Below are 25,884 nucleotides of genomic sequence, written 5' to 3'. Positions count from 1 at the left end.
GTGCAAGTTCTGAGTAGGTGTGGGGCATCATTGGATATCCGGGGTGTAGCGTGAACCCTTCAATGAACCTGCAGAAGAGCAGCAGAGGGAAAACAGATGTGACAGAGGCCACGGGGATCCACAGACTGGGGCTGAGCACCCGAGTGACAGGTGAGAACCTGGATAGCCTAGGGTCCCCGAGACTCGGTGTTCCGCGATGCCCAGTTAGGCGAGGGGCGTAGTGCGCCCCTGCACCGGGTTCGGGGACACTGCAGCAGGTAAGCCGAGTCGTGCAGCGGTGCGGGGGGCGGGGCCGCGCGACCGCGGGAGGGGGCGCCGGGAGCTCAGGCTCCGCCCCCCGCCCCCGCCGGAAGGGAAGGGGAGGCGGTGGCCAGCGCGCAGCGAGCCAGACGCGGCGGCGAGAGCGGCGGGGGCGGCCAGGCTGCGGGACCGGGCGGCTACCGGGAGCACCGAGCCAGGGGCCGGAGCGGGCGCACCGCCAACGCGGTCACGTGCGAGGCCCCTCCTTTCTCGCACACCTCCTCCGCGCGCCGCGCTCTCCATTCATAAATTCTCCGCCGGCTCCGCGGCCACCGAGCGCCAGAGCCAACCGGGAGCGCCGTGCATCCGCCGCCCGCCCGCCTGCCGCCCATGGGCCGCACGCCCCGGCGCTGAGGTAGGCGCGGCGGGCCCTGGCGCTGCGGGGCCGGGCGGGGACGGGCGGGCGAATGCGCGCGGCCAGGGGACGGCGACCAGCCCCCGGGCCCGCCCCGGCCCCCCAGCCCTGCGCGCGAGGGCGCGTGGCTCCGGGGAGGGAGCGGCGGGAGCGTGGGAACGGCCCGAGCCGCCTTGCACCCCGCCCACTGTCCGCAGCCCGGAGAGGGCGCGCGCCCGTGCCGGCCCTCGGCCTCAGTTTACCCGAGTGACAAGGCGAGGGCAGTGTCGCCTTGGCCTCCTGGATGCGCGTGAGCCTGGCATCGGGTCCCTGCGCTTTCTCGCACCCTGTCCCGGGGTGGGGGCGTCCTGGGGGGGCCCTGGTCTAGGCGGGCGTCCTGGCGGGCCCTCCTGACCCCACCTTCCTGGCTCGAGTCTCCAGCCATCTTCCCGTCACTCCCATCACCATCCTCACCAGGCCCCACCCCCTCCAGCCTGAATTCATTCCCCGACCTACATAGGCGCCCCTTGCCCCCCGCCAGAAACGATGCCTGCGGTCGGTCGATGGGTCCTCTGCCCCTTCCCGGGGGCGCATTCGTTTTACCCGGGTCTCAGTCTCCCCCCCCCACCCCGCCCCCCGCCGTCCAGTCCAAAAGCGCTGGCGACGCTGCAGCCTGCGGGCTTTTGCGGTGGGGGTAGGTGTGTGCGCGCTCACGCTCGGTGTGGGAACCGGGGGATGGCTGGCTGGGTGGGTGGCCGGCCAGCGCGGCCCCCGACACCCCAGGAGCATCTTCATCCCCTGAGCGAGTCAGGTGCAATTTCGAGCAGCCCCTCCCTGAGTGTCCTCCCCACCCCCGCCCCGAAACGTGCCCGAGCCTCAGTTTCCCCACGCTCCGGGCGGGGGGGGGGCTGGTGGGGCAGCCATCATGGCCGCGGCTCGGGCGCCCCCGCGGGCGGCCTCCCCCGCGCTTCCGCCCCCCTCTGCCTGGCAACGCCCCCCCCCCCCCCCCCCCCCCCCGGCGCGGCCCTGCGCACCGTCGTCATGGGAACCAGATTTTTCAGGCCAGGAACAGACGAGCGTCTTTTGTCCTTTCCACGCCCACCAGTGCGGGGCGCGGGGACCTTTTCCTCTGGAGTCGTGACTCGGGTGTGTGTGTGGGGGGGGCTCGCGGGTGCAGCCCCTCCCGCGCCTCAGGTGCGCTGCCCCGTGAGACCCTGAGCCGCGGAGGACACCGGGGACCTCGGCTGGGTGCGCTCGAGGGCTGCGCGCCCCCCTCTCCCAAGGGTGCCGGCCCCTTCCTGGGCATGCATGGCTGCGCCACCTCGCTGGGCCGGCCGCCCCGGCCAGCCAGGGAGGTGGCAGGGATGTGGGAGAGCCACTTGTGTACACAGACACGCACACACACGCACACACACAGACACTCCTGCGCACGCGCGATGCCACCTCCTATGTGATAAAGATGGCGAGAGAGAGGTCCTGGGAAAAAAAGCCCTGGCTGCGGGCGCCCTGGGGAGATGGGGGGTTGGGGGTGGCTCCCACTGCAAGCCTCGGCCCCACCTGTCCATGAGTCACCCCAGTGAGCCGCCGCCCGGCGCCGCAGCACGGGGCTGACGGGGGCCGGCTTGCAGGGGCTCCTGTGGGGAGGGGCTGGCAGAGCTGGCTCTGAGCTGGCGCTGTGCCCTACCTGTAGCCTCACCATGCAGCCCACGGCCACCATGGCCACCGAGGCCGCCACCACCACCACCACCACCACGGCTGCCCTGATGACTTCGTGGGACAATGCCACCAGCCGCCCCACGGTGGGTGGGCGGGCGATTCCTGGAGGCCGGCCGGGGGTGGGGATGGGGTGCGACGGAGCCCCTGACACACCCCGCCCGGGGCGCCGACCTCTCCCCCAGGCGGAGCCCGACCCCATCCTGGACAACTACGTGCTGCTGGTGGTGGTGATGTCGCTGTTCATCGGGGGCACGCTGGTGGTGCTGTCCGGCGTTCTCCTGCTCTGCAAACGCTGCTGGGAAGTGCACCAGCGCTTCAACAGGTGCATGCCCGGGGACCCCCCGACCGCCCCGCCCGGCCCGCCGGCCCGCCCGCCCGCCCCCGCCCCGCCCGGCCCGCCCCCGTCCCCGCTCACCCCGCGCCTGCCCCTCCTCCTCAGGGCCATGGAAGAAGCAGAGAAGACCACCACCACCTACCTGGACAACGGCACCCACCCGATACAAGGTGAGGGGCCCGCGTGGCCCGCAGCACCCTGCTGCACCTGACCGCCCCCCCCCCGCCGCCGCGCCCCGCCCCTCGGCCCCCTGCCCGCCCCCTCGGGCCGCCTGACGGTCTGTCTGTCTGTCTCCCCCACCAGACTGGCGCAGTTCGAGTCCGACTCATCTCTGTTTCCTTAACGCCCAGGCGTAGGTGCGCACAGGCGCGTGCTGAGAGCGAGTGAGTGTGTGAGCGGATGAGCGAGTGCCCGCCGCCCCGCCCCGCCCGCCCCGTCCTGCCCCACTCGGCCCGCGCCCCCCCTCCCGGCCCGCCCCCTGCCCAGCGCCCTGCCTGGCAGCGAGACACGCGCGGCCCACCCGGGGCCCACCCTCTCTTGGCTCTCCTCACAGACCCCGACTGCAGGGCGGAAGACCCCGAGAGCCAGGACACGGAGACAGAGCGCTTCCTCGCCACCAGCTCCACCGGCCGCCGCGTGTCCTTCAACGAGGCCGCCCTGTTTGAACAGAGCCGCAAGGCTCAGGACAAGGGCCGCCGGTGAGGGAGGCCAGGCCACAGCTTGGTGCTAAAGCTGGGGACCCCGGCTCGGGTCTCTTGGTATGGGCTGGCAGGGGGGACAGGAAGAGAGTAAGTATGGATACTGAAGGACAAGCTCTGGTTAGGGAGGACGGAGGCAAGAGGGTCGCCAGAGTCATCTTGGAAGGTTTATGTCTGTGTGGGTGCAGGTGCCCGCAGCGGCCACAAGGAGGCGTCAGATCTCCCTGGAGCTAGAATTACAGGTGGTTCTGAGAGGCCCAGTGCGGGCCCGGAACCCCAACTCAGGTCCTTGGCAAGAGTAGTTCAGTTCCCTTAACGCCGGAGCCTCCCACCACTCCAGCCCTGACTGCTACAGTGATCTGAGGCCTGCCTGGCCCGCACAGGAGGAACCCTGCCCACCCCACCGTGGGGGCAGCCAAGACCTGCCTTGAAAAAGGAAATGCCAAGTATGGTGGTGGGCGCCTGCAATGCCGGCACGTGGCCAGCGGAGGCAGGAGACTGCTGCCAAGTTCAAGGCCAACCCAGGCTAGATAGATAGAGAGAGAGAGAGAGAGAGAGAGAGAGAGCTAGCTCAAAATAAATAAATAAATAAAAATATAAATAAATAAACAAAAACGGGGATGTTGAGTGTGGCGGGAGGCAGAGGCAGGCAGATGCTCTGAGTTCAAGGCCAGCCCGGTCTACATAGACCCTGTCTCAAGAGGTAAACAGAGGCTGTGGTCCCCGCACTTGATAGATCAATGGAGACACAGGATCAGATCAGAAGTTCAAAGTCATCCGTGAACAGGGAGTAGATGGTAAATAGGTGAGCCGGGGACTGCCGAGGGCTGACCGTCAGGGGTCCCTCAACACAGGTACACCCTGACAGAGGGGGACTTCCACCACCTCAAGAATGCTCGTCTCACGCACCTCCACCTGCCGCCTCTCAAGATCGCTACCATCCATGAGTGTGAACCGGGTGAGGCCAGCTCAGTGGCCACACCCCACCCAGCCGCCACCCCCAAAGACAGCTTGGCTATTTTCCAGGTAAGCCAGCCCTGGTCCTCGGCAGAGTGGTGGTGGGTGCCGAGTGGGATCCTGGCTGGCTGTGGTGAGGAGGGGGACCTCTCCCTCACCTGCTTGTCCTCCCCCACCCTCTCTGTCTCACAGCCCCCTGGGAAGGCCCTCACTGGCCGCTCAGTGGGTCCCAGCTCCGCCCTGCCAGGTGATCCCTACAACTCTGTGGACTTCTCGGAGATCAGCCCCCCCGCCTCCAGTGACTCTGGGGAGGGCATCTCGGTGAGGGTTCCCTCTGGTTTCCCACAGCGTTCCGAGATCGAGGTGCCTTCGCTCTCAGAACCAGGACACGGTACCCTAGGATCCCCTCTAAGAGTCAGGCTGGTGGGAGGGTGCCCAGCTACACCCCAGCCCAGGGAAGGGAGCTGCTAGACAGGGTCCTTCCCCCAGGACAGACGGACAGGGTCCAGGAGGGCGGAGCTGGCTGAGAGAGAAGGCTGCTGGAAGGGTGACCACAGGCTTGGTAGTGGGCACCCAGGTGTTGGGTCAGGGCCTGAGGGGGGACTCTGTGCCTGACAATCATCCCTGCCTCCCTCACATTCCCCAGTTAGATGCAGGGCCCCGGGGTGCCAAGGCTGCTGGGCCTGGGCCTGAGGCAGCCCCCGGGGAGATGGGCACAGGCTCCTCGGGACCGGGCACTGTACTGCAGTTCTTCACACGGCTACGCCGCCATGCCAGCCTGGATGGGGCCAGCCCCTACTTCAAGGTCAAGAAATGGAAGCTGGAGCCCAGCCAGAGAGCGTCCAGTCTGGACACCAGAGGTAAGGCGCCGCAGAGTGACTGTGAGCGCCGGGGCATCTTGATGGAGGCCTTGTAAATGGCCAGGAACTGCCAGGGCCTGCGTGCCTCTAGGAAGGCTGCCAGCTGCCGGCGGCCTGTGTCTCCTGGGCAGAGTGTTCAGCCTCCATGCCCGAGGCTGTGTGCACCACCATGGTGCACGGATTCAGCCGTCAGCACATCAGGGGTCCCAGCTTCCCTGGACCGCTACGCAGTCCTTCGGCCTCTATGGGCTTTGGCTTACCAGAACCCGTCGCAGGGGAGAGCGCCTTTCTACTGTGCGTGAGGCAGGCCCTGGCTTCCGCCTCCGGTGCCACAGAAACCTAGTGCGGTATGGCGTGAACTCAAGCGAGCAGAGGCGGGACGGGAATTCAAAGCCAGCCTCAGCCATGTAGTGTGTTTGAAGCTAGCCTTGGCTACATGAGAGCCTGTCTCAAAAAAAGAAAAAAGAAAAAAAAGAAAGGCAGCATTGGACTAGTTCTGGGGTCTGTGGTGCCTGTTTGTCGTGAGACACTGTCTTACTGTGGCCTAGGCAGACCTTGAACTGCAGCAACCCTCCTGAGTCTAGGGGATCACAGGCACACGCCATACCCAGCTAGTCCCCGGGCACTTCTGATAAGGCCCTGGACAGTAACAGTTTGGGCTTTTGTGGCCACACCGTCCCATCTCAACCTCTGCTGTAGGAAGCGTGGCCTGTGCCCGTAAAGCTATCCACACAGGAAGGGCGCAGCCTGCTGGCCCAGGACACAGGGCCGCTCACTGTGGCGAGGACACCCGAGTGGCAGCGGCCCCTGGCCCTGGCTTCCCTGTGGGGAGGCGTGTGGGAGGGTCTGGTCGGCAGAGCGCTCACCCCCTCCCTTCCCAGGGTACCACCGTGGGCGGAGGTTGTGAGATGGAGTCATGATTCCTAGTGCTGATTAACCACAGGCTGCTGTGGTGGACCAGAACCAGTTTCCCCGGGTGGCTTCCACCCCACCTGGAGGCCTGCCCAGGCAGTTCTGTTTGGGGAAGATCCTGGCTGCTGGCCAGGAGCTGGGGCAGGGGTGGGGCGGGTTTCCCCCGATCCTCCCCCTGCTTCAGCAAGAGCTGAGCTGAGCTGCCCACTGGGGCCCTCTCACGGCTGCACCTCTCCAGCATGGCTGTTGTCTGGGCTGCCTTCCCGAGGCCTTCCAGCTCATGCCACATCTCTGATCTTGGCACACACGCCCTCTGCCTCAGTTTCTTCAACTAATCGACTGCCCCCCTCCCCAGGTTCCCCAAAGCGGCACCATTTCCAGCGACAGCGGGCGGCCAGCGAGAGCATGGAGCAGGAGGGGGACGCCCCTCATGCCGACTTCATTCAGTACATTGCCAGCGCAGGCGACTCGGTGGCCTTCCCACCCCCCCGCCCCTTTCTGGCCAGCCCCACCAGCCCGCCCCCTACTCTCGGCAGGTATTTTTCAGTAGATAGAGGTGCTAAGGGTGAGCCTGTGGGCCCCTGCCCTGCCCCGTCCCCCCTAGGTGGCCCGGGGACTGCCCTCCTGGCCCTGTGGACACGGACTCGAGTGACCTTGGCCACTTCCTGGGGGCCACCTCTCCACCGCAGACCGGAGAAGGAGGGGACCGGGGAGAGGCTGGGTAAGGGTAGGTGGGCAGTGGATGGCTCCAAGGTCTCCAGGATGGGGCACCCACCGGAGCAAGGCAGCCGGCCCGGGCCCGGCCTGGCTCTGCCCATTTGTGGCCGGCTCCGAGGCCTGAAAGGCTCCTCAGTGGTCCCAGCGACCCTCCTGCCTACGTGCACTCCTGATGTGTGGCCCGACCCCACGCAGAAGCCGTGGTGACTGCTTCTCTGAGACGCAACCTCCCTCCCCGACCCCAAGGCAAAACCCCCACGTGCTCAAAACCAGTAGGACACAGGCCGGGGCTCTGCAAACTCGGGGTGACCCTCGGTTTCCATGGTTCACACCTGGCCCTGTCAGCCGGTGGTGAAGTAACCACCTAGGACGAGGGGCCGATCCGGATTTAGTTCAGGCCCCGTCCCCTAGGTCACCGCGTACACCGAGAGAATGTATCTAGGCATGCCCAGCTCCGTGGGGTCCCTCCGTGTCCATAGTCCCTAATGCACGAGCGTGTGGCCGGCAGGGCAGGGCAAGGCCGGCAGGCTCTGACCACGTGGGCCTGGCCTTGCAGGCTAGAGGCGGCCGAGGCGGCGGGAGGAGCGAGCCCCGAGACTCCTCCGGAGCACGGCATCAGCTTGGGGCCCGAGCATGCGCAGCAGCAGGACCCGCAGCAAGAGCAGGACGCCGAGCATGCACAGTGCAGCTACCGTGACCTGTGGAGCCTCCGCGCTTCACTCGAGCTCCACGCGGCCACTGCATCGGACCACAGCAGCAGCGGCAATGACCGCGACTCAGTGCGCAGCGGGGACAGTTCGGGCTCGGGATCGGGGGGTGGCGGCGCGGCACCCGCCTTCCCACCCCCGCCCGAGTCCCCGCCCGCCCTGAGGCCTAAGGACGGCGAGGCCCGCCGCCTGCTGCAGATGGACAGTGGGTACGCGAGCATCGAGGGGCGCGGCGCGGGCGACGAGGCCCCCGAACTCCCGGCTCCAGCCCGCAGCCCTCCCCGCAGCCCACGGGCCTGGCCGCGCAGGCCGCGCCGCGACTACAGCATCGACGAGAAGACGGACGCGCTCTTCCACGAGTTCCTGCGCCACGACCCGCACTTCGACGACGCGCCGCGCCACCGCGCACGTGCGCACCCCCACGCCCACGCGCGGAAACAGTGGCAGCAGCGAGGCCGCCAGCACAGCGACCCTGGCGGCGCACGCGCGGCCACGCCCCCCGGGGCCGCCCGCCCCGCGCGTGCGCCCTTGCGCCGCGGCGACAGCGTCGACTGCCCTCCCGACGGCCGCGCGCTGCCGAGCGCGGGCGACGAGCCGTCCATCCCGGTCATCGAGGAGGAGCCCGGCGGCGGCAGCGGCGGCTGCCTGGGCCCCGGGCTGTGTGTGGAGCCCGCCGGGGCGCTGCTGGACAAGCTGGCAGCCAGCCTCGACGACAGACTCTTCGCTCCGCACCTCGCCGAGCCGGTTGCCTCCTCCCCGGTGCTGATCGTCGCTGCTGCTGCCCCCACGTCCCCTGACCACAGCCCGGCCTAAGCTCCGTACTCGATCCGCCTCTCGGCGGCTTCTCCGGGCACGCGGGGCCGCTGCGGGGAGGGCGCCAGCGGGGGAACCCGGGGCTGCCGTGCATGCGCACGCGGCCCGACTCCAACTGCGCACTGCGGTGCCCCATCGGGCACTTAGTGGGCGCAGCGGCCTCCGCAGGGGCGAGGCCCCAGGACCCTGGCGCGGCTGCACGGAGGACCAAGAGCTCGGACTCTGCGGTCCCTGTTCGGCCGACCACAGCAACCCGGAGGCCGGGTTGCTCCGAAGCGCATGCTCCCTCCGTTGGTCAGCACGTGCTGGCGGTGCCATTGCCGGCCTTACGCATGCTGAACCTACTGGAGGCGAAGGGAGCACGGGGCACTAAGGATCAGAGGAGCTGGCCGCCCCACCCCGAATCCGTTTACCTCACTACGGCGTGTGCTCTCGCGGCACCCATCCCCTCTCCGAGCAATAACCGCTGCTCCCGCTCAGCATGCGCACGGCCCCGCCTGTCCCACCCAAGAGCCGCGGGCTTTGGACACACGGACAGAACAGCCCAGGCGGCAGCTTCAAGTTTCCCAAGCTTTATTTATTGCCAAAATATAGGGCGGCCTCGCCGCGAGTGCCCGCCCACTCCCTGCCCTGCGCCCGCCCTCCACGGGTCGTCGTGTTGTCTGGTTGATCATAAATGTCTCTGCATACTCGCGTGCTCTGGGTTTTCTCTGCAGGCCACCCTGCACCCCGCCTGCTCCAAACACCCCGACAGCCACTGCTCAAATCCACCTGTTTTATTAAAAAAAGGGGCCAACCCAAAGACAGCGAGGCTCGCGGGGCGGCATGCGGGCGAGGCCGGCCAGTGGTCTCGACATAAAGTGCTTCTGGGGCGGCGGCTCCACCCTCGGCTCCAACTCCGAGTGTCCAGATGGGTGGGCCCGAAAACCGCAGCCTTGCCGGGGCACCTGCCCAGGGAACCTGGTGACACACTGCAGGTAGAAGGGGTCACTCAGCACCCGGCCCCGGCAGGGAGGTACACGCCACCCCGGAGGGGTCAGACCCTTCCTTCTAAGGGCTGTGGCCTCCTCAGTCGCCTGACCTCGCCCCAAGGAGCGGAGCCAGGAGCCCGGCAGACACCCACTGAGCGCCAAGCGGGGATTCTCGGTCCTGGCCCTGCGCCCACCTGCAGGCCGCAGTCACTGCTGCTTGCAGGCCGAGAGCCGGCGGATCTTGTTGCTGGAGCACGCCTTGCGAGCAGGGTTGGCGGGGCCGGGTCGGCCTTCTGGCTTCGCCTTGCTGCTGAGCTGGGGCTCTGTGCCGTTCACACACACAGCTTTGGGCAGGCTGCGGCTCTGTCCATTCTGACCTACTTCCTCTTCTAGGACCTGTCCTGCGGGAAGATGGCAGGCATGGCTTGAGCCGAGGGACAGCGACCCAAAGCCCCAGGGCCCGGCCAGCCCCGACTGCGCCAGCGGCTGGTCAGGCCGTGCTCTCTGGCCCCCAGCGCCGTCCCTCAGTGGCTCCAGAGGCCTGTCCGTCCAGGCCCAGCCTTTCCAGCGGTGCCCTGGCCCCCTGCAGCACGCCCATGCTCACCTGCCTGTCTAGCCTGGGCAGCCCAAGCACCAGCTCAGAGCTCTCCAAGTGAGCCGGGCTCTAGACCCACAACAGGCCCAGGAGAGGACGCGCTCAGCCGGGGGGTTCTAGCTGTGCGCGCATGGGGAGACCGTCCAGCGGGGGCTACAGGCCTAGCTCGCTCTGCAGGCCTTCCTTCACGGTGGTCATAGGTGGCCTCTCCCACAGCTCCTCAGAAGCGGGCAGCCTCTAGCAGGTGACTACACAGCCACCAGGTGCTTGCGTACAGCGACGGGAACCCCACAGAGGCCACACCTGTGCTCCCGGATCCAGAGTCCCTCTCCCCAACCTGGTTCGGCCCAAACGGGCCGCGCCCACCCTGGCCCTCTCTGGGCTGGACTGAGGCGTGAGGTGGGGTGGACCCTGCAGCAGGGAACCCCTCCCCACAGCCCCCGTGCCTTGTTCAGAGCACATCCCTCACGCCAGGGTGGAGGCTGTCCACAGTCCTGCCGTGTACACTGTCTGCACCGCACTGTCCCGGGGACACGGGCCCCATGGCCACCCAGACGCAAGGCAGTGTCCCCAGACCCGCCCTGTGTCCTCGCCTCCCCTCAATTACAGCAGCCCCAGGGGTCCCCAAGATGGAGTCAGTGTCCTAGGTGCACACGGCCCCAGCGAGGAGCCCACGGGAGCCCTGCCAGGTGACAGCCCTGCCTGAGGGCCCGGCCTGTGGCAAACACTCCCGGCAAAGGCCCCAGGGGCAGGGCCTGCTCTCTGAGCAGAAGACACTCTTAGGAGGGCTGTGGCCAGGGCCCAGCCTGGACACCAGGGTCCCAGCTGGCACCCAGCAGGCACTGCTCCCAGAACCCTCAAATGCTCCGGGACGACCCAGGGGCCCAAGGGCCTCGCCCTCCCATGCACACGACTGTCTGAAGGGCCAGGAGCTGCCTCTCAGTAGGGCCGGCCTAAGGCCACCAGGCCTTGGACCTGGTGTGCTGTGACCTGGGGGAGCCTGCCAGGGCAGGGACAGGGGAGGGCAGTCGCGGCAAGCATCCACCTGCAGACACAGTGGACAAGGCTTTATGGAGGACAAGGGCGGGGCGGCAGCGGGGAGCTACACTAAGGCCTCGAGCCCCTCCTCGGGCTCCTCTCCGGGAAGGCCTGCGCCCTGGCTCTTCCACATGCATGTGGCGCATGCATCCTCGCTAAGCCCTGCCTCGGCCGCCTCTTCGACACCTGGGGAAGAAGGCGGTACAAGGTCAGGCATGGCCAGGGCCGAGGGCCACTGGACCCTCCCTCACACAGCTGCTGTCTCAGGGCTCCTGCCCACTGCCCTCCAGGGCCCCCTCCTCCTGCCACAGGCAGCCAGCGAGGCCGTAAGAAGCTGTAGACGGGGCCCAGGGAGCCCTTCAGCTAGCCCAGAGCAGAATGCCGGCCACCAGGATGGCTTTGGCAGTTTGGTGGTCAGGGCAGACTAGAGCCTTGGGGAAAGGACCAGCCCCAGAGAGCACAAAGGTGCCAGCTCCGGGGTGACCCAAGCCAAGCCAGCTCACCAGGCACCGTGAAGTCCTGCGTGTAGATGATGCCATCCTCAATGTCAAACAAGTCCTCGTCCTCGTCCTCGTCGGCATGGCCATGCAAGTCCTCCAGGTAGGGCACCACTGTCATACTGCGCCAACGGTCCTTAGTGTCTGGGCTCGGGGGGATGGGCACTAGCGCCTCAGCCAGGGGGTGTTTCTTCCGGAACCAGCTGCAAAAGCCCAGGTGCAGTGGAGCCGTCAGGTGCCAGGTGCTCGGTGACCACGCTGCCCTCAGCACTTCGGCTACAGGCTTGAGGTCTCAGCAACGGGGTCCAGGGGTCCTGCCACGCGCTTTACATTCGCAGCCACAGCTCCTTGGACGGGGGACAGTCAGGGCCCCTCCCTGGGGAGGCCTGCAGAGCCAATCTCAGCCCCGCATGGAGGGGACGACCGACGGGCAGAGCCCCACAGCCGCCCGGACCCGGGGCCTGCCCGAGGGAGTCAACAACAGGACAGAGGCTCCGCGGCCTCGCGCCTCCTGCTTCCCTGGCTGTGCCCAAGCCCGCACGGCCAGGCCCCACTGGGCCAGAGGGCAGCTGGGGCCCAGAGGGCCACCTCCCTGGCGCCTGGCAAGGCCTGCCATGCTCTTCCCATCCACTCCAGCCACATCCTCCACCACGGAGGACCTGCCCCACAGCCGCCTGCACCCCTCCCAGGAGGGCTCTCACCCCTGCCTGCACTGGGCACCAGGAGGGGGCAGAGCCAGCAGCCTCTCTCCCACCCCAAGCTCACCCCGCACCCTGCACCCCCTCGGGCCAGCAGCGACGTGCACACCCCCTCCTGTGAGCACCCAGCACCCCGCAGCTGGACAGGGCCCCCCCCTCCCTCCTGAGCACCCAGCACCCAGCAGGTGGACAGGCCCCCCCCCTCCTGAGCACCCAGCACCCAGCAGGTGGACAGGGCCCCCCTCCCTCCTGAGCACCCAGCACCCAGCAGGTGGACAGGGCCTCCCCCTCCCTCCTGAGCACCCAGCACCCCGCAGGTGGACAGGGCCCCCCCCTCCCTCCTGAGCACCCAGCACCCAGCAGGTGGACAGGCCCCCCCCCTCCTGAGCACCCAGCACCCCGCAGGTGACAGGCCCCCCCCTCCTCCTGAGCACCAGCACCCAGCAGGTGGACAGGCCCCCCCCTCCCCCTCACCTGTGCTGCCTGATCTGCCGGATGGAGAACCTCTTGGCTGGCTCGTACTCCAGCATCCCTGTGTAACGGGAGGGTCAGTGCGGCGGGGCCGCCGTCTCCGTGCCGCAGCCCCGCCCACCGCCCACGCTGTCTAGACCGTGAGAGCGCAGCTGCAGCCTGGGCACAGCACTGAGATTCCCCTGGACGGGGCCAAAGCTGACGCCAGTACCACCTGCTGCAGAGCCCAGGGAAACTGAGTCCCAGAGACCTCCCAGGCCAGCTGGCAGGGCTGGTCTATCAGTCACGTCAGGCCACTGGCCGCAGCCCACTGCCATCTCTGGCCACCTAGGGGCTGAAAGAATTAGAGTCCAGCTGACTCCGCACCCCCCAGACCAGGGTCTTTGCCCCCGACTGTCCTGGCATGTCCTGTCACCAGGAAGAGGCCCACCTCGGAGCAGGTCGGAAAGTGGCGGGCCGCAGTCACAGGGGATGGTGAAGTCCCCTCTCCCGATGTTCTCAAACAGCTTGTAGATATTGTCTCCCTCGAATGGGTACAGGCCCGTGGTGATGTTGTAGCTTCACAGAAGAGCACAGTGTCAGTGCATGCCACACCTAGACTAGAGGCCAGGTGCCCAGCTCCCAGAGAGGGTAAGTGTTAACTGCAGATGTGCAGCCACAGCCCTACAGGGAGCAAAGCCTGTGGGGTGGTGGTGTGTGGAGGGAGGCTACACCCAGATCTGGAAAGCCCAACCTGCTGGCCACACCCTGTGGACAGAGACCCAAGGACTCTAGAGAAAACACGCAGTTCCCCGTCTGCTGCAGGGTACAGGACACTTACAGTGTGACCCCAGCTGACCAGATGTCCACTTTGAAACCTGAGAAGGTGTCGAGTCCGTTGGCGATCTCGGGCGGCTGGAAGGCCGGGGAGCCCTGGCTTGTCCGGCAGGTGTCGTCCACAGCGAAGGGGTGCAGGGCCTGCAGGGCAGTGGGAGTCAGGGGTGCTCAGGAGAAGCGGCCCAGGAGCCCTGCACACGGTGCCTACCTCGGCAACACCCAGGTCGGAGATCTTGAGCGTGCCGTTGGTGGTGAGCAGCAGGTTGCCCGGCTTGATGTCCTTGTGCACAATGCCCTGGCTGTGCAGGTACTCCAGGCCGTCAATCAGCTGCCGGAAGTACCTGGATGGGCGGGACCGGCTCAGCCCCGCAGGGTCTCAGCCCATACCACGGTGCCTACACAAGCCTGCTACGCAATGTGGGGAGTCACGAGGCCTGGTCCACAAGGGGACAGGCGTCTGGGGTTCAGAAGGCCTGAGCCCACTGGGAAGTACACGGGGCAGCTGTTGTCGGATTCCTAGGGGCAGGGTGCCAAGCCTCCCCTCTGGCTTCCCCACTTCCCCTTCCCTTGGTTCTGTGCCAACCAGGGGCCGTGACTCTGCTGAGCCTGGGGGACCACAGAGTCAGGTTCTGCAGGGCAGTGGGCCCACAGGGCCTAACAGGAGGGAGACCGCAAGCACATTGGCTGGCCTGAAAACCGGGGCCCCAGAAACATCTGGATTTTCCTGCCAATGGCTATCCTGAGCCACAGGAAGTGTTGGCTGCCCTCCTGCACCCAGCAGGGCACTCACCCATGGGCCTGGCACACGGGGAAGCGCTTCTCCGGCACACTGTCCAGCATCTCCTGCATGCCACACACACAGTACTCCATCACCATATACGTAGGGCGCTAAGGAAAGCAGCACGTGCCAGGCCCCAGGAGCCCTAGCAGCAGCAGCAGTCTGGAACGCCTGAGCCTGAGGCCACTGAGGCAGTGAAGACATCTGCACTGCCTTGGACCACATGGAGTCAGCGTAGGACACAGCAGGACCAGAATGGGCTAGTCTACTCGCCACAGCAGGAGGAAGGGGTGCCCGGAGTCGGGGTGCAGCCAACTACAGGCATTTGGCTCTCTGTGCTCCCGGGGCCGCCCAGATGCAGAGCAGGCTGGCACAAGATGTGAGCTCCATGCCCTGCTTGTCCCGTCTGCTAAGTCGCCAGGCCCCACAGGACAGCATGCAGACTGAGCTGCAGTCAGAGGTCCTGGCTATAGAGGGCTCCCACCCCCTACCACACACAGGGCCGCCCCACCCCGCTCCGCCCCTCAGGATATATCTTCTGCTTCTCCTCATTGTACAGCACATCCACCAGCTGAATCACATTCCGGTGCCGCAGCCGCCGCAGCAGCTGGATCTCCCTGTAACAGAGGACACTGCTCAGCTGACCATGCCTACTGTGAAGCTGCCCGTCCATGGGGAACTCGCCTGTGACACCTGGTTCCACCCCAGGACCACGAGGACACCGGGGTCGCTTCACAAAAGCCCACGTTAGGTGGCACAGACGCAGCCCCTAGCGTGCCTGCAGCTGGGCCACGGCAGGCCCAGGCCTTCTCCCAAGGACTGTCGTCCCCTCATGGACCTGGGTGTCCCCCAGCCGTGATCAACGACAGCCACCATGGCGCCGGCAAGGAAGGCACTGGCCCACATAACGAGAGCCGATGTCCCACAGGTTGATGAGGCCGCTGGCCAGTCACAGAGGCTTCCCTTAGCTCATGCCTAGACAGTAACGCAGCACCCCAACACTAGGAACTCCACCACCAAGAGCACACACGCTACCCCTCCCAGCCTTATACACAGAACGCTCCCAGAAACCAAAAGGCACAGGCCAGGATCCACACATTGATGCCCAAGCAGCGTGGCCCACCACACGAAGTATCACACCAGTGTCAACAGCAGCAAGGCTGTCAATCATGCCCAGTGAGAGACCCAGTCACCAAAGGCCAGAGTGTGGGCCTTCATGATAGGAAACATCCAGAACGAGCCAATCCAGAGACAGAGGGGTTGGCTGGGGCCCAGGGTGTGTCTTCGGGTTGATGGCACGCTGTGGAACCAGACAGTGAGAACCAGAGGGCTGACGATACACATCCTCCATGAGGCCGGCCTGCAGCACGTCTCCTCTCCAGGTGGTCTGCAGCCTCACCAACACGCTCAGCTGGGGAGAGGCGCCTCTCCCTGGCCTGTCCTCACTGCCCCAGGCCCCACCTCTTCCAGACCTCTCCCTGAGCACAGCCCACTGGGCAGCCATCCTACGCTCTAAGTGTCCTCCCCTGGCCAGGTCACAAGCTGCAGGGGAAGAGGTACTCTGCCTGAGGGCTGTGCTTTTACCCGGGGCCACTTCAACAGTGCCCACCCAGGCTGACGGACATGCAGGGCCTCGAGGGGCATGCTGGGCTAGTGGGACACCACCACCGTCCTGCCTCAACATGGCCGTTACAAGAGAGGCCTTGGAGCTCAGTCCTAGTTCATCCTCTGTCCCCAGGGGCCACAAACATGAAACCAGAAGTGACTACGTGAGCCACCCCCTTGGGTGGTACCCTTGTACCACAGGGGCTCCCCACCTCCACACCCATTCCCAGACAGTCCCTGATGCTTTAGAACCAGACTTCCTTCCCCATGTCCCCCATGTCACAGCAGAGACTGTTACAAGGGCAGGGCTTGAAGCCCACTAGGAAGGGGGAGTTGAGGCAGACGCCATGCCCGGCACATCACCATGACAGAGACCAGTGCTCACTGTACAGACGCCCATCAGGGCAGAGGGGACACCTGAGCTCAATCAGCTGACAGCTGTGCCCTACAGAGCCGGGCCGCCTCCTCACGGGCAGCCACCAGGACATGGTCTTCCGGGGGCTGGGCACCAGTCAGTCAGTCACAGAAGGAAGGGCTAGGAGGAGGCCCAAGCACGAAGCCATGCTCCCAGGATAGGCCGGCCTCTCCGGGCTCACTCTCAGGCTTAGGGGCCACCCTCCAAGAGAGGCTAGGCCCGCACCAGTCAGGGCTGGCGACGGTCCACCTTTCCAGATATAACCATCAGCTGCTTTGCAGAAGGCCAGGCCACACTGCCCTCTGCAGTTAGAATTTCACTCCCTAGGTCCTACACAGGCCATGCTGTCTCTAGGGGTGTCCTCCATGTTCCCCGTACCCAGAGCTTCTCCAGCGATGACAGCCATTGCTCTACCACGGACAGTGTTCCCCAACACCCCGGTACCACAGTGTCTCCAGCCCCGCCTCAGGACGTTACACACATAAGCGCTGGGCACCCTCCTGGAGCACCGCCCCGTTCCCAGCTAACAGAGCACACCTGCAGGGCAGCACCAGCCGCCTCTCCAGGATGAGTCCTGAGCATGCTCTGACCTTAGGGTGAGTGAGCTCCACCCACTCTGAGTTCTGCACAGTAGCAAGCTGAGAGGTTCCTTCTCAGGGACCAAGCAGCTTCGCCATGTCCCTGGACACAACTAACCACCCTTCAGGCCCCCAGCACCGAGAACCTGACCTCCAAGGTCCGACACTCCCTGGGCTCAGTGTCATCTGGGGGGGTGTGCCCACAGGCCACTGGACCCCAGCACTCCTAGCCAGGGACTTCAGCTGCACATGAGCAGTGTGACTGCCCCAAGACCACAGAGAACCAGCCAGCCAGGCCTGACATCACAGCTACTCGGGAGGCTAAGGCAGGGGAGGACCAAGAGTCTAGGGCCAGGGGCTGGCGAGATGGCCCAGTGGTTAGGACCTCTTGCACTGGACTCAGGTTCATGGCAGCTCACAACCCTCTGTAACTCTAGCTCCAGGGGATCCGATGGCCTCGTCTGATGTCCACAGGCTAATGCATGCATATGGTGCACATACATGCAGTCAGTCACGCACACATACACATAAAAGACACTTTAAATTAAAAAATACGTTGGAGCCCATGAGGTTTCCTAGTGCTGTACCCTGCAGGGCTGCACGGGAGGCTGACTGGACCTCGGGCCTGGGCACCAGGTGACTGTAACTAGCAAGGGGGAGGGCTTCGGCTCCACCCCTTGGCATTGCTATAAACAGACCTTTGGAATAAAGTTCTGGGCCTGTGGCTAAGAATCCAGGCCCACCAGAATCTGCCCTGTGTTTTCTCTCTGTTTCTCTTCCTCTCTATTTCTAAGTCTCTTATCCCTCATTCCTCAAGAGTTCCTAGAGTAAATAAGTGTGGAGGCTGGTCCCCCATAAAAATAAAAGAAGCATTTAAGGCTTGTCCCAGCTACAGAAACATCACAGAGTGTGGAGGAAGATCCCTGCTTCCAGTCAACACTAGAAACTCACCCAAGGGTCTCAGTAGGTCTTAGCTCTGCACTCATGGACCTTAGGAGAATGTGGGATGAGGTCTCCAAGAACCCTGCCTACCCATCCACCTGAAGCATCGAGGGAGCCGCGGTCTGAGAGCAGCCTCTGGACTTCAGCGCTCCTCACTCTGCCCACAGCGGGAAGCATGCATTGGCAGCTCTGTAGGTGGAGTGTGTCTAGGAGACACAGCACAGCCCGGCAGAGCAGGCTTGGTGGGCCACCACATCACCTATGGCACTAAGAACTGGCCGTGCTTTAACCGACACTCAGAAGGCAGAGGCACGTGGAGAGCTGGGAGTTGAGGCCAGTGTGCCCCACAAAGTGAGTTCCAGGACAGCTGAAACTATGCACAGAGACCGTGTTTTAAAAACAATTAAGTAGCCGGGCGGTGACGGTGCACGCCTGTAATCCTCGCACTCAGAAGGCAGAGCCAGGCGGGTCTCAGTGAGTTCGAGGACAGCCTGGGCTACACAAAGAAACCCTGTCTCAAGGGAGGGGGAAAAAGCTTCCAGAAGTCCCTGAAACTGACCAACCGCACTAGGCCCCTCCCTCACAGGGTGATCAATAATGCCACTGAGACCAGCAGCCTGCCTGGAAGATGGAAAAACCAGCTGGGCTACTGAAGGTTTAGAACCCAAGTCACTTGGAAAGGCCACTGCAACTTGTCACACTGCCTCAGGCTGTGCAGTGTGCTCCAGTTTTTGTGAGTTGTCACCATGGCGGTCGGGCTTTAGTGAGGCGGCCGTCTCTGAGTCACTTCTGTTCCTGTGAGCGACCCCTCACCACACTCCTGTGAGTGACCCCTCACCACACTCCTGTGAGTGACCCCTCACCACACTCCTGTGAGTGACCCCTCACCACACTCCTGGGAGTGACCCCTCACCACACTCCTGTGAGTGACCCCTCACCACACTCCTGTGACCCCTCACCACACTCCTGTGACCCCTCACCACACTCCTGTGAGCGACCCCTCACCACACTCCTGTGAGTGACCCCTCACCACACTCCTGTGAGTGACCCCTCACCACACTCCTGTGACCCCTCACCACACTCCTGTGACCCCTCACCACACTCCTGTGAGTGACCCCTCACCACACTCCTGTGACCCCTCACCACACTCCTGTGAGCGACCCCTCACCACACTCCTGTGAGTGACCCCTCACCACACTCCTGGGAGTGCCCAGGAAACCCCTCGGTCCCCCATGCCGGACTCTGGTGGGACTGCACTCTGCTCTGCCGTGGGCTCCCTGTCTGGGGGGAGACGAGGGAAGGACTGAAGCCAGCCTGAGCAGGGCGAACATGGCTCCAGCAGGCCTTGCTCTTCCCCCCCACTCCCTCTTCCTTGCTAACAGATGACATTCCTAAAGCTGGTCACCACGGTCTCCTGGCCTCCCCGGGCCTCCCCTACAGGGAAGAATTATGCCTGCAAACCCTTCCTCTCCCACAGCCTGTCAGGCGCTGGTGACAGCAAGGACACGAGTGACACACAGATCCCAGCACCCCGATGACTGGGCATGGTGCACACACCTCTAATTCCTACACCTAGGAAGCTGAGGCAAGTGGATCATGAGTTTGAGGCCAGCCTGGGCAACGTTCATAGTAAAACACCGTTTAAAAAAAACTAGAGCTGGAGAGATGGCTCACCAGGTACGAGCTCTTCCCGGTGACCCAAGTTCAATTCCTGGCACCTACACAGTGGTCACAACCCTACGGCACTCTCGTGCCAGGGAATCTGATGCCCTCTTGGTTTCCACAGGTACTATGTGCATTAGGAGCACAGCACACAGGTAGAACGCTCATGGACATAATAAAGCTGTTGTTGTTTTTGTTGGCCCCCCCTACCCCCAAGACAGGGTTTCTCTGTGTAGTTTTGGAGCCTGTCCTGGATCTAACTCTGTAGACCAGGCTGGCCTCGAACTCACAGAGATCCGCCTGGCTCTGCCTCCCCAGTGCTGGGATTGAAGGTGTGCGTCACCACCGCCTGGCACATAAAGTTTTGGTAAAGAAAAACTTACTGCTTGTATGAGGCTCACTGGTCAAATGTCTTAGGACCTTGACCAAGAACCCAGTGCCCACTCCTACCCAGAGGAAAGCACTTGAGGGCAGGAGGCAGCCTAAGGGCCCAGGCAGGGCCCCGCACCACCCACCCCGCGTTCAGTGTTTCCTGTAAGTAACCATGAAAGAAAGGCAGGAAGAGAGGAGTGGTCTTCGCGCTGCACACACTCCAGTTGTCTGAGGAAGAGCAGAGGCAGCTGCAGGTCGGCCTCTGCTCAGAAACAAAACGACAGCTAAGAGAAGCCGCCATGCAGTGACGTTGGAGGAGACAGGAAGCAAGCTAAGCGTAGTGGAGCGCAGGCAGGCAGGAAGTGCCTTCCGCTAGTTCCTCTGGGCAGCCCAGGCCAGGCCAGGCAGGATGCACAGTCTGCCCTTTGGCCAACTACCCAGGCTGCGAGCACAAGCTCCTGGAGCCGACAAACACAGGCCTCAGTCTGCGCACTCCGCGCCACTTAGGAGGGGAGACACCAGGCGACTCAGCCCTCACGGCAGCAGAGCTCGGGGACAGGGCACCCGCCTTGTGCATGCCAGGCCCTGGCTGCACCCCAGCGCTAAAGTTGAGGAGGAACCACAGCAGATGCAGCGTCCTGAAGGCTGTGCTGAGGATCCGTCCTCTCGGCAGATGCCGGAGCCCCCGCCCCAGTCCAGCGTGCTGACTGCCCGGCATGGCTCTGTGGACAGCACGGTCCCCTCTGGAAGCGTCACTTCCCTGACTGGGGAGACAGGAGTCTTGACAAGCGAGCACAAGGACCTGAGTTCAATCCCACCACAAAGCCCCGGGTGTGGTGGCGCACACTGGGAGCAGAGCACACCAGCCTGGTCACCGTCCTCCAGGGCACTGTCTGAAGTGAGGTGGCCTGCACCTGAGCGAGCATGCCCGAGGCTGACCTCCAACACTGGCCCGAACTCACAAACCAAGCGGCCCTCAGGGCCGGGGCGCAAGCGAGGCACACGGGCAGCCGGAAGCGCAGCCTCAGGCGGGCAGCAGGAGCAGCCTGTCCGCTGTGCTCTGGCTGTCGTGAGCCGAGGCTGGAAGCAGACACCGTCCAGGCGACTTCTCGCCTCGCTAGCATCCCAGCTATGCGCAGCCCGCGTCGCAGAGCCCGCCAGTCGCCATGAGGCGGCCTCCAGTTGTCCCTGGAGAGCCTCCAGCGCCTCCCATGGCCCCAAGAACACAGACAGGTGCAGATCGGACATGGCAGCGGCGGCGACACCCAACAGCTGAGCCCACCGCCCACCCCCAGCCCTCATGGCCAGCGGCCATCCTGCACAGGCCGCTCTGCCCAAGCAGGTGCCCTGTCCCCAAGGAGACCCGGTGCTCAGGCACTTTGCAAAGGCCATGCCGCTCAGCTAAGCACGGGCCGCACTGCCAGGACCTGCTTTTGGCAGGAGGGCCTCCAGCCCTAAACACTTGCCTGAGGGCAAACTACCACAGGCAGCTAGGACTGAAGAGGGTCAGGGACGAGAGCCAGCAGGAGCCCCCAGCACTCCGTGGACGGGGAGAAGAGGCACGGGGACCCCCCAGCCACGGCTGACCACCCACAACCTGCAGCTGCAGAGAGCAAGGCCACAGTGTGTGTGCCTGGCACACGCATGCAGCAGCAGCAGGAACCTGAGGCCCGGGGCTCAAGGAGAAGCACATGGCGAGACCCTACCTCAGAGAAGCAGACCAAACGCCCTGCGGGGCAGTACACAGCTGCCATCCCACCACTCAAGAGGTACAAGGTCGTCCTCAATTTACACAGCAAATGTGAGGCCAGCCTGGGCTACCTGAGACATCTCAAAACACTCAAAATGATTAAGAATGTTTTTGGCTCTCGCAGAGGACCTGAGTTCGGTTCTGAGCACCACGTCAGTCAGCTCCCAAGTCCAGCTCTGGGGGACTACGCCCTCTTCTGGCCTCTATAGGCACCCAAATACATACGCACTCCCATTCCCACCCCCCATCCCACATCCACACATGCATAAAAGCAAACCTAAAAACAAACACGTCAACAACACAAACATAAAATATTTGGGGCTGGAGAGACGGCTCAGCGGTTAAGAGTACTGACTGCTCTTCCAGAGGACCCGGGTTCAATTCCCAGCATCCATGTGTCAGCTCACAACTGCCTGTGACTCCAGTATCAGGGGACCTGACATCCTCACACAGACATACATGCAGGCAAACCACCAACGCACATGAAATAAAAAATAAATTAAAAATACACACACACACATAAACACACACACACACAAACGAGAAGCGGGCACACAAACGCATTCTCCGGACTGACCAGCCTCTGAGGAGCTTCACCCGGTTCATGCCCTAGACTGCAGCACACGGACACCACGGGCAGAAGTCACGTCTGTGCCACATGGGGGTGGGGGTTGTGCTTCCTCAACCTGTCCCTGCCGGCAGGTCTCAGAAGTGTGTCCATTCACAAGCACCAGGCAGCAAGGCCTGTGGGCTCGGGGTGTGTGTGTGTGTGTGTGTGTGCGTGCGTGCGTGCGTGCGTGCGTGCGTGCGTGTGTCACATCCACACGGAGCCCCATTAGGGCGGAGCAGGACACCCCCAGCACACGGAGGAGCAGTGGGTCCTCACAGCCTTCCAGGGAGGGAGGCGCCACACTGCCCCACGCCTTGGCGGCCATCCACACTATCTACTGGAAGGAGAAAGCTTTGCAGGCGGACTGGGTCTGGAAGGTTCCGGACACTTCACCACGAGAGACAGCTTGAGTGGAGTTTATTAAGCTCCTGAAAACAAAGGGGCCTTTCTGACTGGGCCAGCTGTCAGCCGCACCGCCCTTGCAGGCTGTGCCTGTATGGGTCACACAGGCAGGTGCCCATAACCTCGGGGTTCCCTCCACAAGAGCCACTCCGGCAACGGGGCCACTCCGGCACTCGCCAGACACCTGGCCTTGGGTCAGGCCATGTGAGGGCCGCAGGTGAGGGCAGTCTGCCAGACAGTCTGCCACTCTGGCTCCGACTCCCCTGGCTTGTGGCTCATGTGTGTGCATGTACCATGCACAGCATGCGCGCGCGCGCGCGCGCGCACACACACACACACACACACACACACACACACACACACACACGGAGCTGGGTCTGCTCCCACCGTGTGCTCCCAGGCTGTCACCCACTGAGCTATCTGGCCAGCCCGGGTCTCCTTAGGAGAACAGGTCTTGCTCTGAATCCCTGGCTGGTCTAAAACCTGAAGCAATCCTCCTGCCTCAGTCTCTCCCGCTCCTGAGAACAGTCCAAGCTCCTCACAGCACCCTAGGAGCTGGTGGCCTCCAGTAGACTGTGCCCAGCGATCCTGAGCTCACACGTGACACTGTCACTCCCGAGCCTCCCCACTAACTCAGGTGGGGCCACTTCAGGGCCTACAGACCAACTTCCCTCCCCTGCACCTGCCTGGCTCTGCAAGCCACACCCTGGCCGGGCAACATCAGGTCCAGATGGCATAAACCTGCGGCAGCCGGGGAGGGCTTGCCATTCACGGACGGAGCTGTGGAGCCCTCAGTCACAGGCGCAGACAGCGCGTGGGCTGCTGTGTGCACAGGGGGCGCTGCTGACCCCAAGCCAGGATCCAGGCCTGGCAGTCAGGCACAGGGGGACTCCAAGGGCCGTTACCCTGAAGCCAAAGGGGGCTGAAGACCTGGGAGGGCTGCTTGGGGGAGACCAGCAGGCACCACCAGAAGGAAGGCGAGCAACCTACGACACCTCCCCCTTCAGAAGACAGTGATTGGGAATCGGCTTTTCCCCAGCTCAGGTCTCTGACCTCTTGCAGCTCCCACTTGGAGGAACACCCCAGGTCCGGACTGACCCAAGGCCACTCCTATACAAGAAGCCAAGTAGGTCCGAGGCTAGCCCAGGACACCAGCCTGGCCTGCTCCACCAGCTGGGTGCACACACCTGCCCTGGGAGTTGCCCACCTCCCTGTGAGTACCACTCAAGAGCAGTGCTCAGCTGGCGCAAACAAGGAGCTCCCAGTCTGTCCTGGGACAGGACCACAGGCAAGGTCACCAGCCAGGCAGAGGATCCCCGCCAGGGCTGGCCCCACAGATAAGGCCCCTTCTTGGAAGCCAGTAGGTGAAGTTTCCCAAGTTCTGCCAAGCCGAGCAGGCGATAAAGAGTCCCCGCGGCCCTGCGACGCCAACCACTCAGGACACCGCAGGGACCCGCGCCAGCACGGGCTAGCTACCTCCTGCTCCTGCCTCCCCCCGCCCCCCAGCCTGCGTTCACCATTATTTTTGGCCCCACCGGTTCCCTGACTCTGTAAACAAACTAGCCACCCGCCTGGCAACGCCCGCCAAGGAAGCCAGGCCCGGCCGGCCGAAAGAGGAGGGCTGGACTGGACGTGCAGTCGGCCACAGGACGTCCCCCTAGGGCAGTCCTGAGGGCTCCCCCAGCACACCGTCCCCGCGCGGTCACGCTCAGGGATAGATGGGGTAGACGGGCAGTGGGGGAGAGGGGAGAGGAAGAGGAAGGAAACGAGAAGGGGAAGAAGGGGAGAGGGGAGGAAGGAGAAGAGCCAGGAAGCAGAGAGGGAGGAGGAAGGGCCGCCCAGCAGCTCAGGACAGCGCCCGAGCCGGCCCCAGGCCCCTGGCACCTACTTCTTGACGTTGGCCTCGCCATTGGGGATCCTGCGCAGCTTCTTCTTCTTGAGGATCTTGACTGCCCTGCGGCACAAGGTCTCGGAGTCCAGCACCTCCTTCACCTTGCCGTACGAGCCCTCCCCGAGCAGGTCCCCCATCAGGTACTTGCCGATGAGCTTGGCGCGCTTGCGGCGCGGCTGGTAGATCACCTCGGTGGAGTCGATGCGGTGGATGAAGGTGTCCATGCCCACCGACATCAGCTCGCCCTCGGGGAACAGTCCCAGCGGCTGGGGGTCCGCCACGTCCATCCTGGCCCAGTCTTTGTCCTCGTCCCCTTCGGGGAAGCCAATTCTCTCCGAGTTCGAATCCCACCCCCCACCCCCCCGCTTCTTCCAAATGTTCAAGACAGAAAAAGGGGAAAAAGAAAAACCGACCTCCCCAACCCTCCCGGTCCCCTCAACCGGGTCCACGTCCCCTTCGTGGGCGCCAATTCTTCACTTTTGATTCCCCCTCCCCTTCTTCTAGATATTGAGGGAGGGGAAAAAAATGAAAGTAAGAATGAAAAAAGCAGCGAGGCCCCCCCAACCCCGGCGTCCCCCAAATTCGGGCCCCCGGGGACGCTGCTTCCGACGGAGGCGACGGTCCGCCGTCGCGGCGCGCGGGCCGCTAGGTCATGGTCGCCACTCGGGCCCCGAGCTCCGGCGCCCAAGGCGGCAGCGCCGAGGCCGGTCCGCGCCGTCCATGTCCGGCCCGCGCCGACGCCCGCGCGGCCCCTTAGTTCCGCGACTCCCCGGGGCGCGACCTCCACCCGGACGCTGGGCACCGGGGCACCCGCGGGCCGCGGGCCCCGAAGTCGGGGCAGGGACTCTTCCGGGGAGCGGCGGGGGGAAGAGCACCCCGGGCGGCGCGTCCCCCTCGCCGCCAAGCCGCCGCGCGACAGGCAGGAGGCCGGAGCGGCGAGGGGGGACTCGAACTCCAGGCAGGAAGATGCCGTCCGCGAGGGGACCCCCGAGCCGGCGCCGCCCTCCGCGCCTCACGCGCGGGCGCCGCGAGCCGCCTCCCCTCTCCTGGACCGACACGCCGCCGCCATCTTGTTTACCGCCCTGCGCCGCGCCGTCGTCGCACGCCTCAACGGCGGACACGCCCCCCTCGCGGAGCTGACGTGCGCGGCAGTTGGCTGTAGCCTTCGGCCCCGCCCCCCCGACGCGCCTCAATCCCCAGCGCTGATTGGCCTGTTTGGATCCGGGGTGGCCGCTCGAGCTGACATTGGACCGCTCGGGTTCCCACTCAGAAGGCGGGATCTACGTTCTCATTGGTTGGCCCAGACGCCCGTCAGTGGGAATGGGAGTCTGCGAGCTCCTGTGAGGGAGCGACGGGAACGGCTGTGGGCTGTGGCTCCAAGCCCCGCCCCTCAGCGGGCTCCAGAGATGGGATTGGTCAGCGCTGGTGCGTGGGGGCGGGATCTT

At 64.5% G+C, this 25,884-nt stretch overlaps 2 protein-coding genes across 5 annotated transcripts; one reads left to right on the top strand and one right to left on the bottom strand.

Moving 5' to 3' along the window:
• The first annotated feature begins 546 nt into the window (after positions 1-546).
• Positions 547-9,037, top strand: LOC114684083 (CACN subunit beta associated regulatory protein). Of its 2 annotated transcripts, none has more exons than XM_028858519.2 (10): positions 547-655; positions 2,338-2,433; positions 2,533-2,672; positions 2,790-2,854; positions 3,238-3,382; positions 4,237-4,408; positions 4,532-4,660; positions 4,986-5,199; positions 6,467-6,647; positions 7,385-9,037. In XM_028858519.2, exons 2-10 carry the CDS (start codon positions 2,350-2,352, stop codon positions 8,346-8,348), a joined length of 2,094 nt encoding a protein of 697 aa, XP_028714352.1. In that variant the 5' UTR covers positions 547-655; positions 2,338-2,349; the 3' UTR covers positions 8,349-9,037. The 2 variants fall into 2 exon arrangements, with proteins under 2 accessions (XP_028714352.1, XP_028714350.1); XM_028858517.2 differs by having other exon boundaries at positions 2,325-2,433.
• Positions 8,905-25,528, bottom strand: Stk11 (serine/threonine kinase 11). Of its 3 annotated transcripts, none has more exons than XM_028858521.2 (10): positions 24,437-25,528; positions 14,746-14,829; positions 14,225-14,314; positions 13,643-13,775; positions 13,439-13,575; positions 13,049-13,176; positions 12,622-12,679; positions 11,456-11,652; positions 9,514-9,720; positions 8,905-9,319 (listed from the first exon to the last, which is right to left on the bottom strand). In XM_028858521.2, exons 1-9 carry the CDS (start codon positions 24,724-24,726, stop codon positions 9,527-9,529), a joined length of 1,311 nt encoding a protein of 436 aa, XP_028714354.1. In that variant the 5' UTR covers positions 24,727-25,528; the 3' UTR covers positions 8,905-9,319; positions 9,514-9,526. The 3 variants fall into 3 exon arrangements, with proteins under 3 accessions (XP_028714354.1, XP_028714353.1, XP_028714355.1); XM_028858520.2 differs by having other exon boundaries at positions 9,514-9,715; positions 24,437-25,074; XM_028858522.2 differs by lacking the exons at positions 8,905-9,319; positions 9,514-9,720 and adding an exon at positions 10,967-11,138.
• Positions 25,529-25,884: the final 356 nt, after the last annotated feature.

This window comes from Peromyscus leucopus, chromosome 22 (assembly GCF_004664715.2).
Source record: "Peromyscus leucopus breed LL Stock chromosome 22, UCI_PerLeu_2.1, whole genome shotgun sequence".
Classification (NCBI taxonomy): domain Eukaryota; kingdom Metazoa; phylum Chordata; class Mammalia; order Rodentia; family Cricetidae; genus Peromyscus; species Peromyscus leucopus.
Note: the sequence above shows the minus strand (reverse complement) of the source record. Positions and strands in the feature narration are given on the sequence as shown.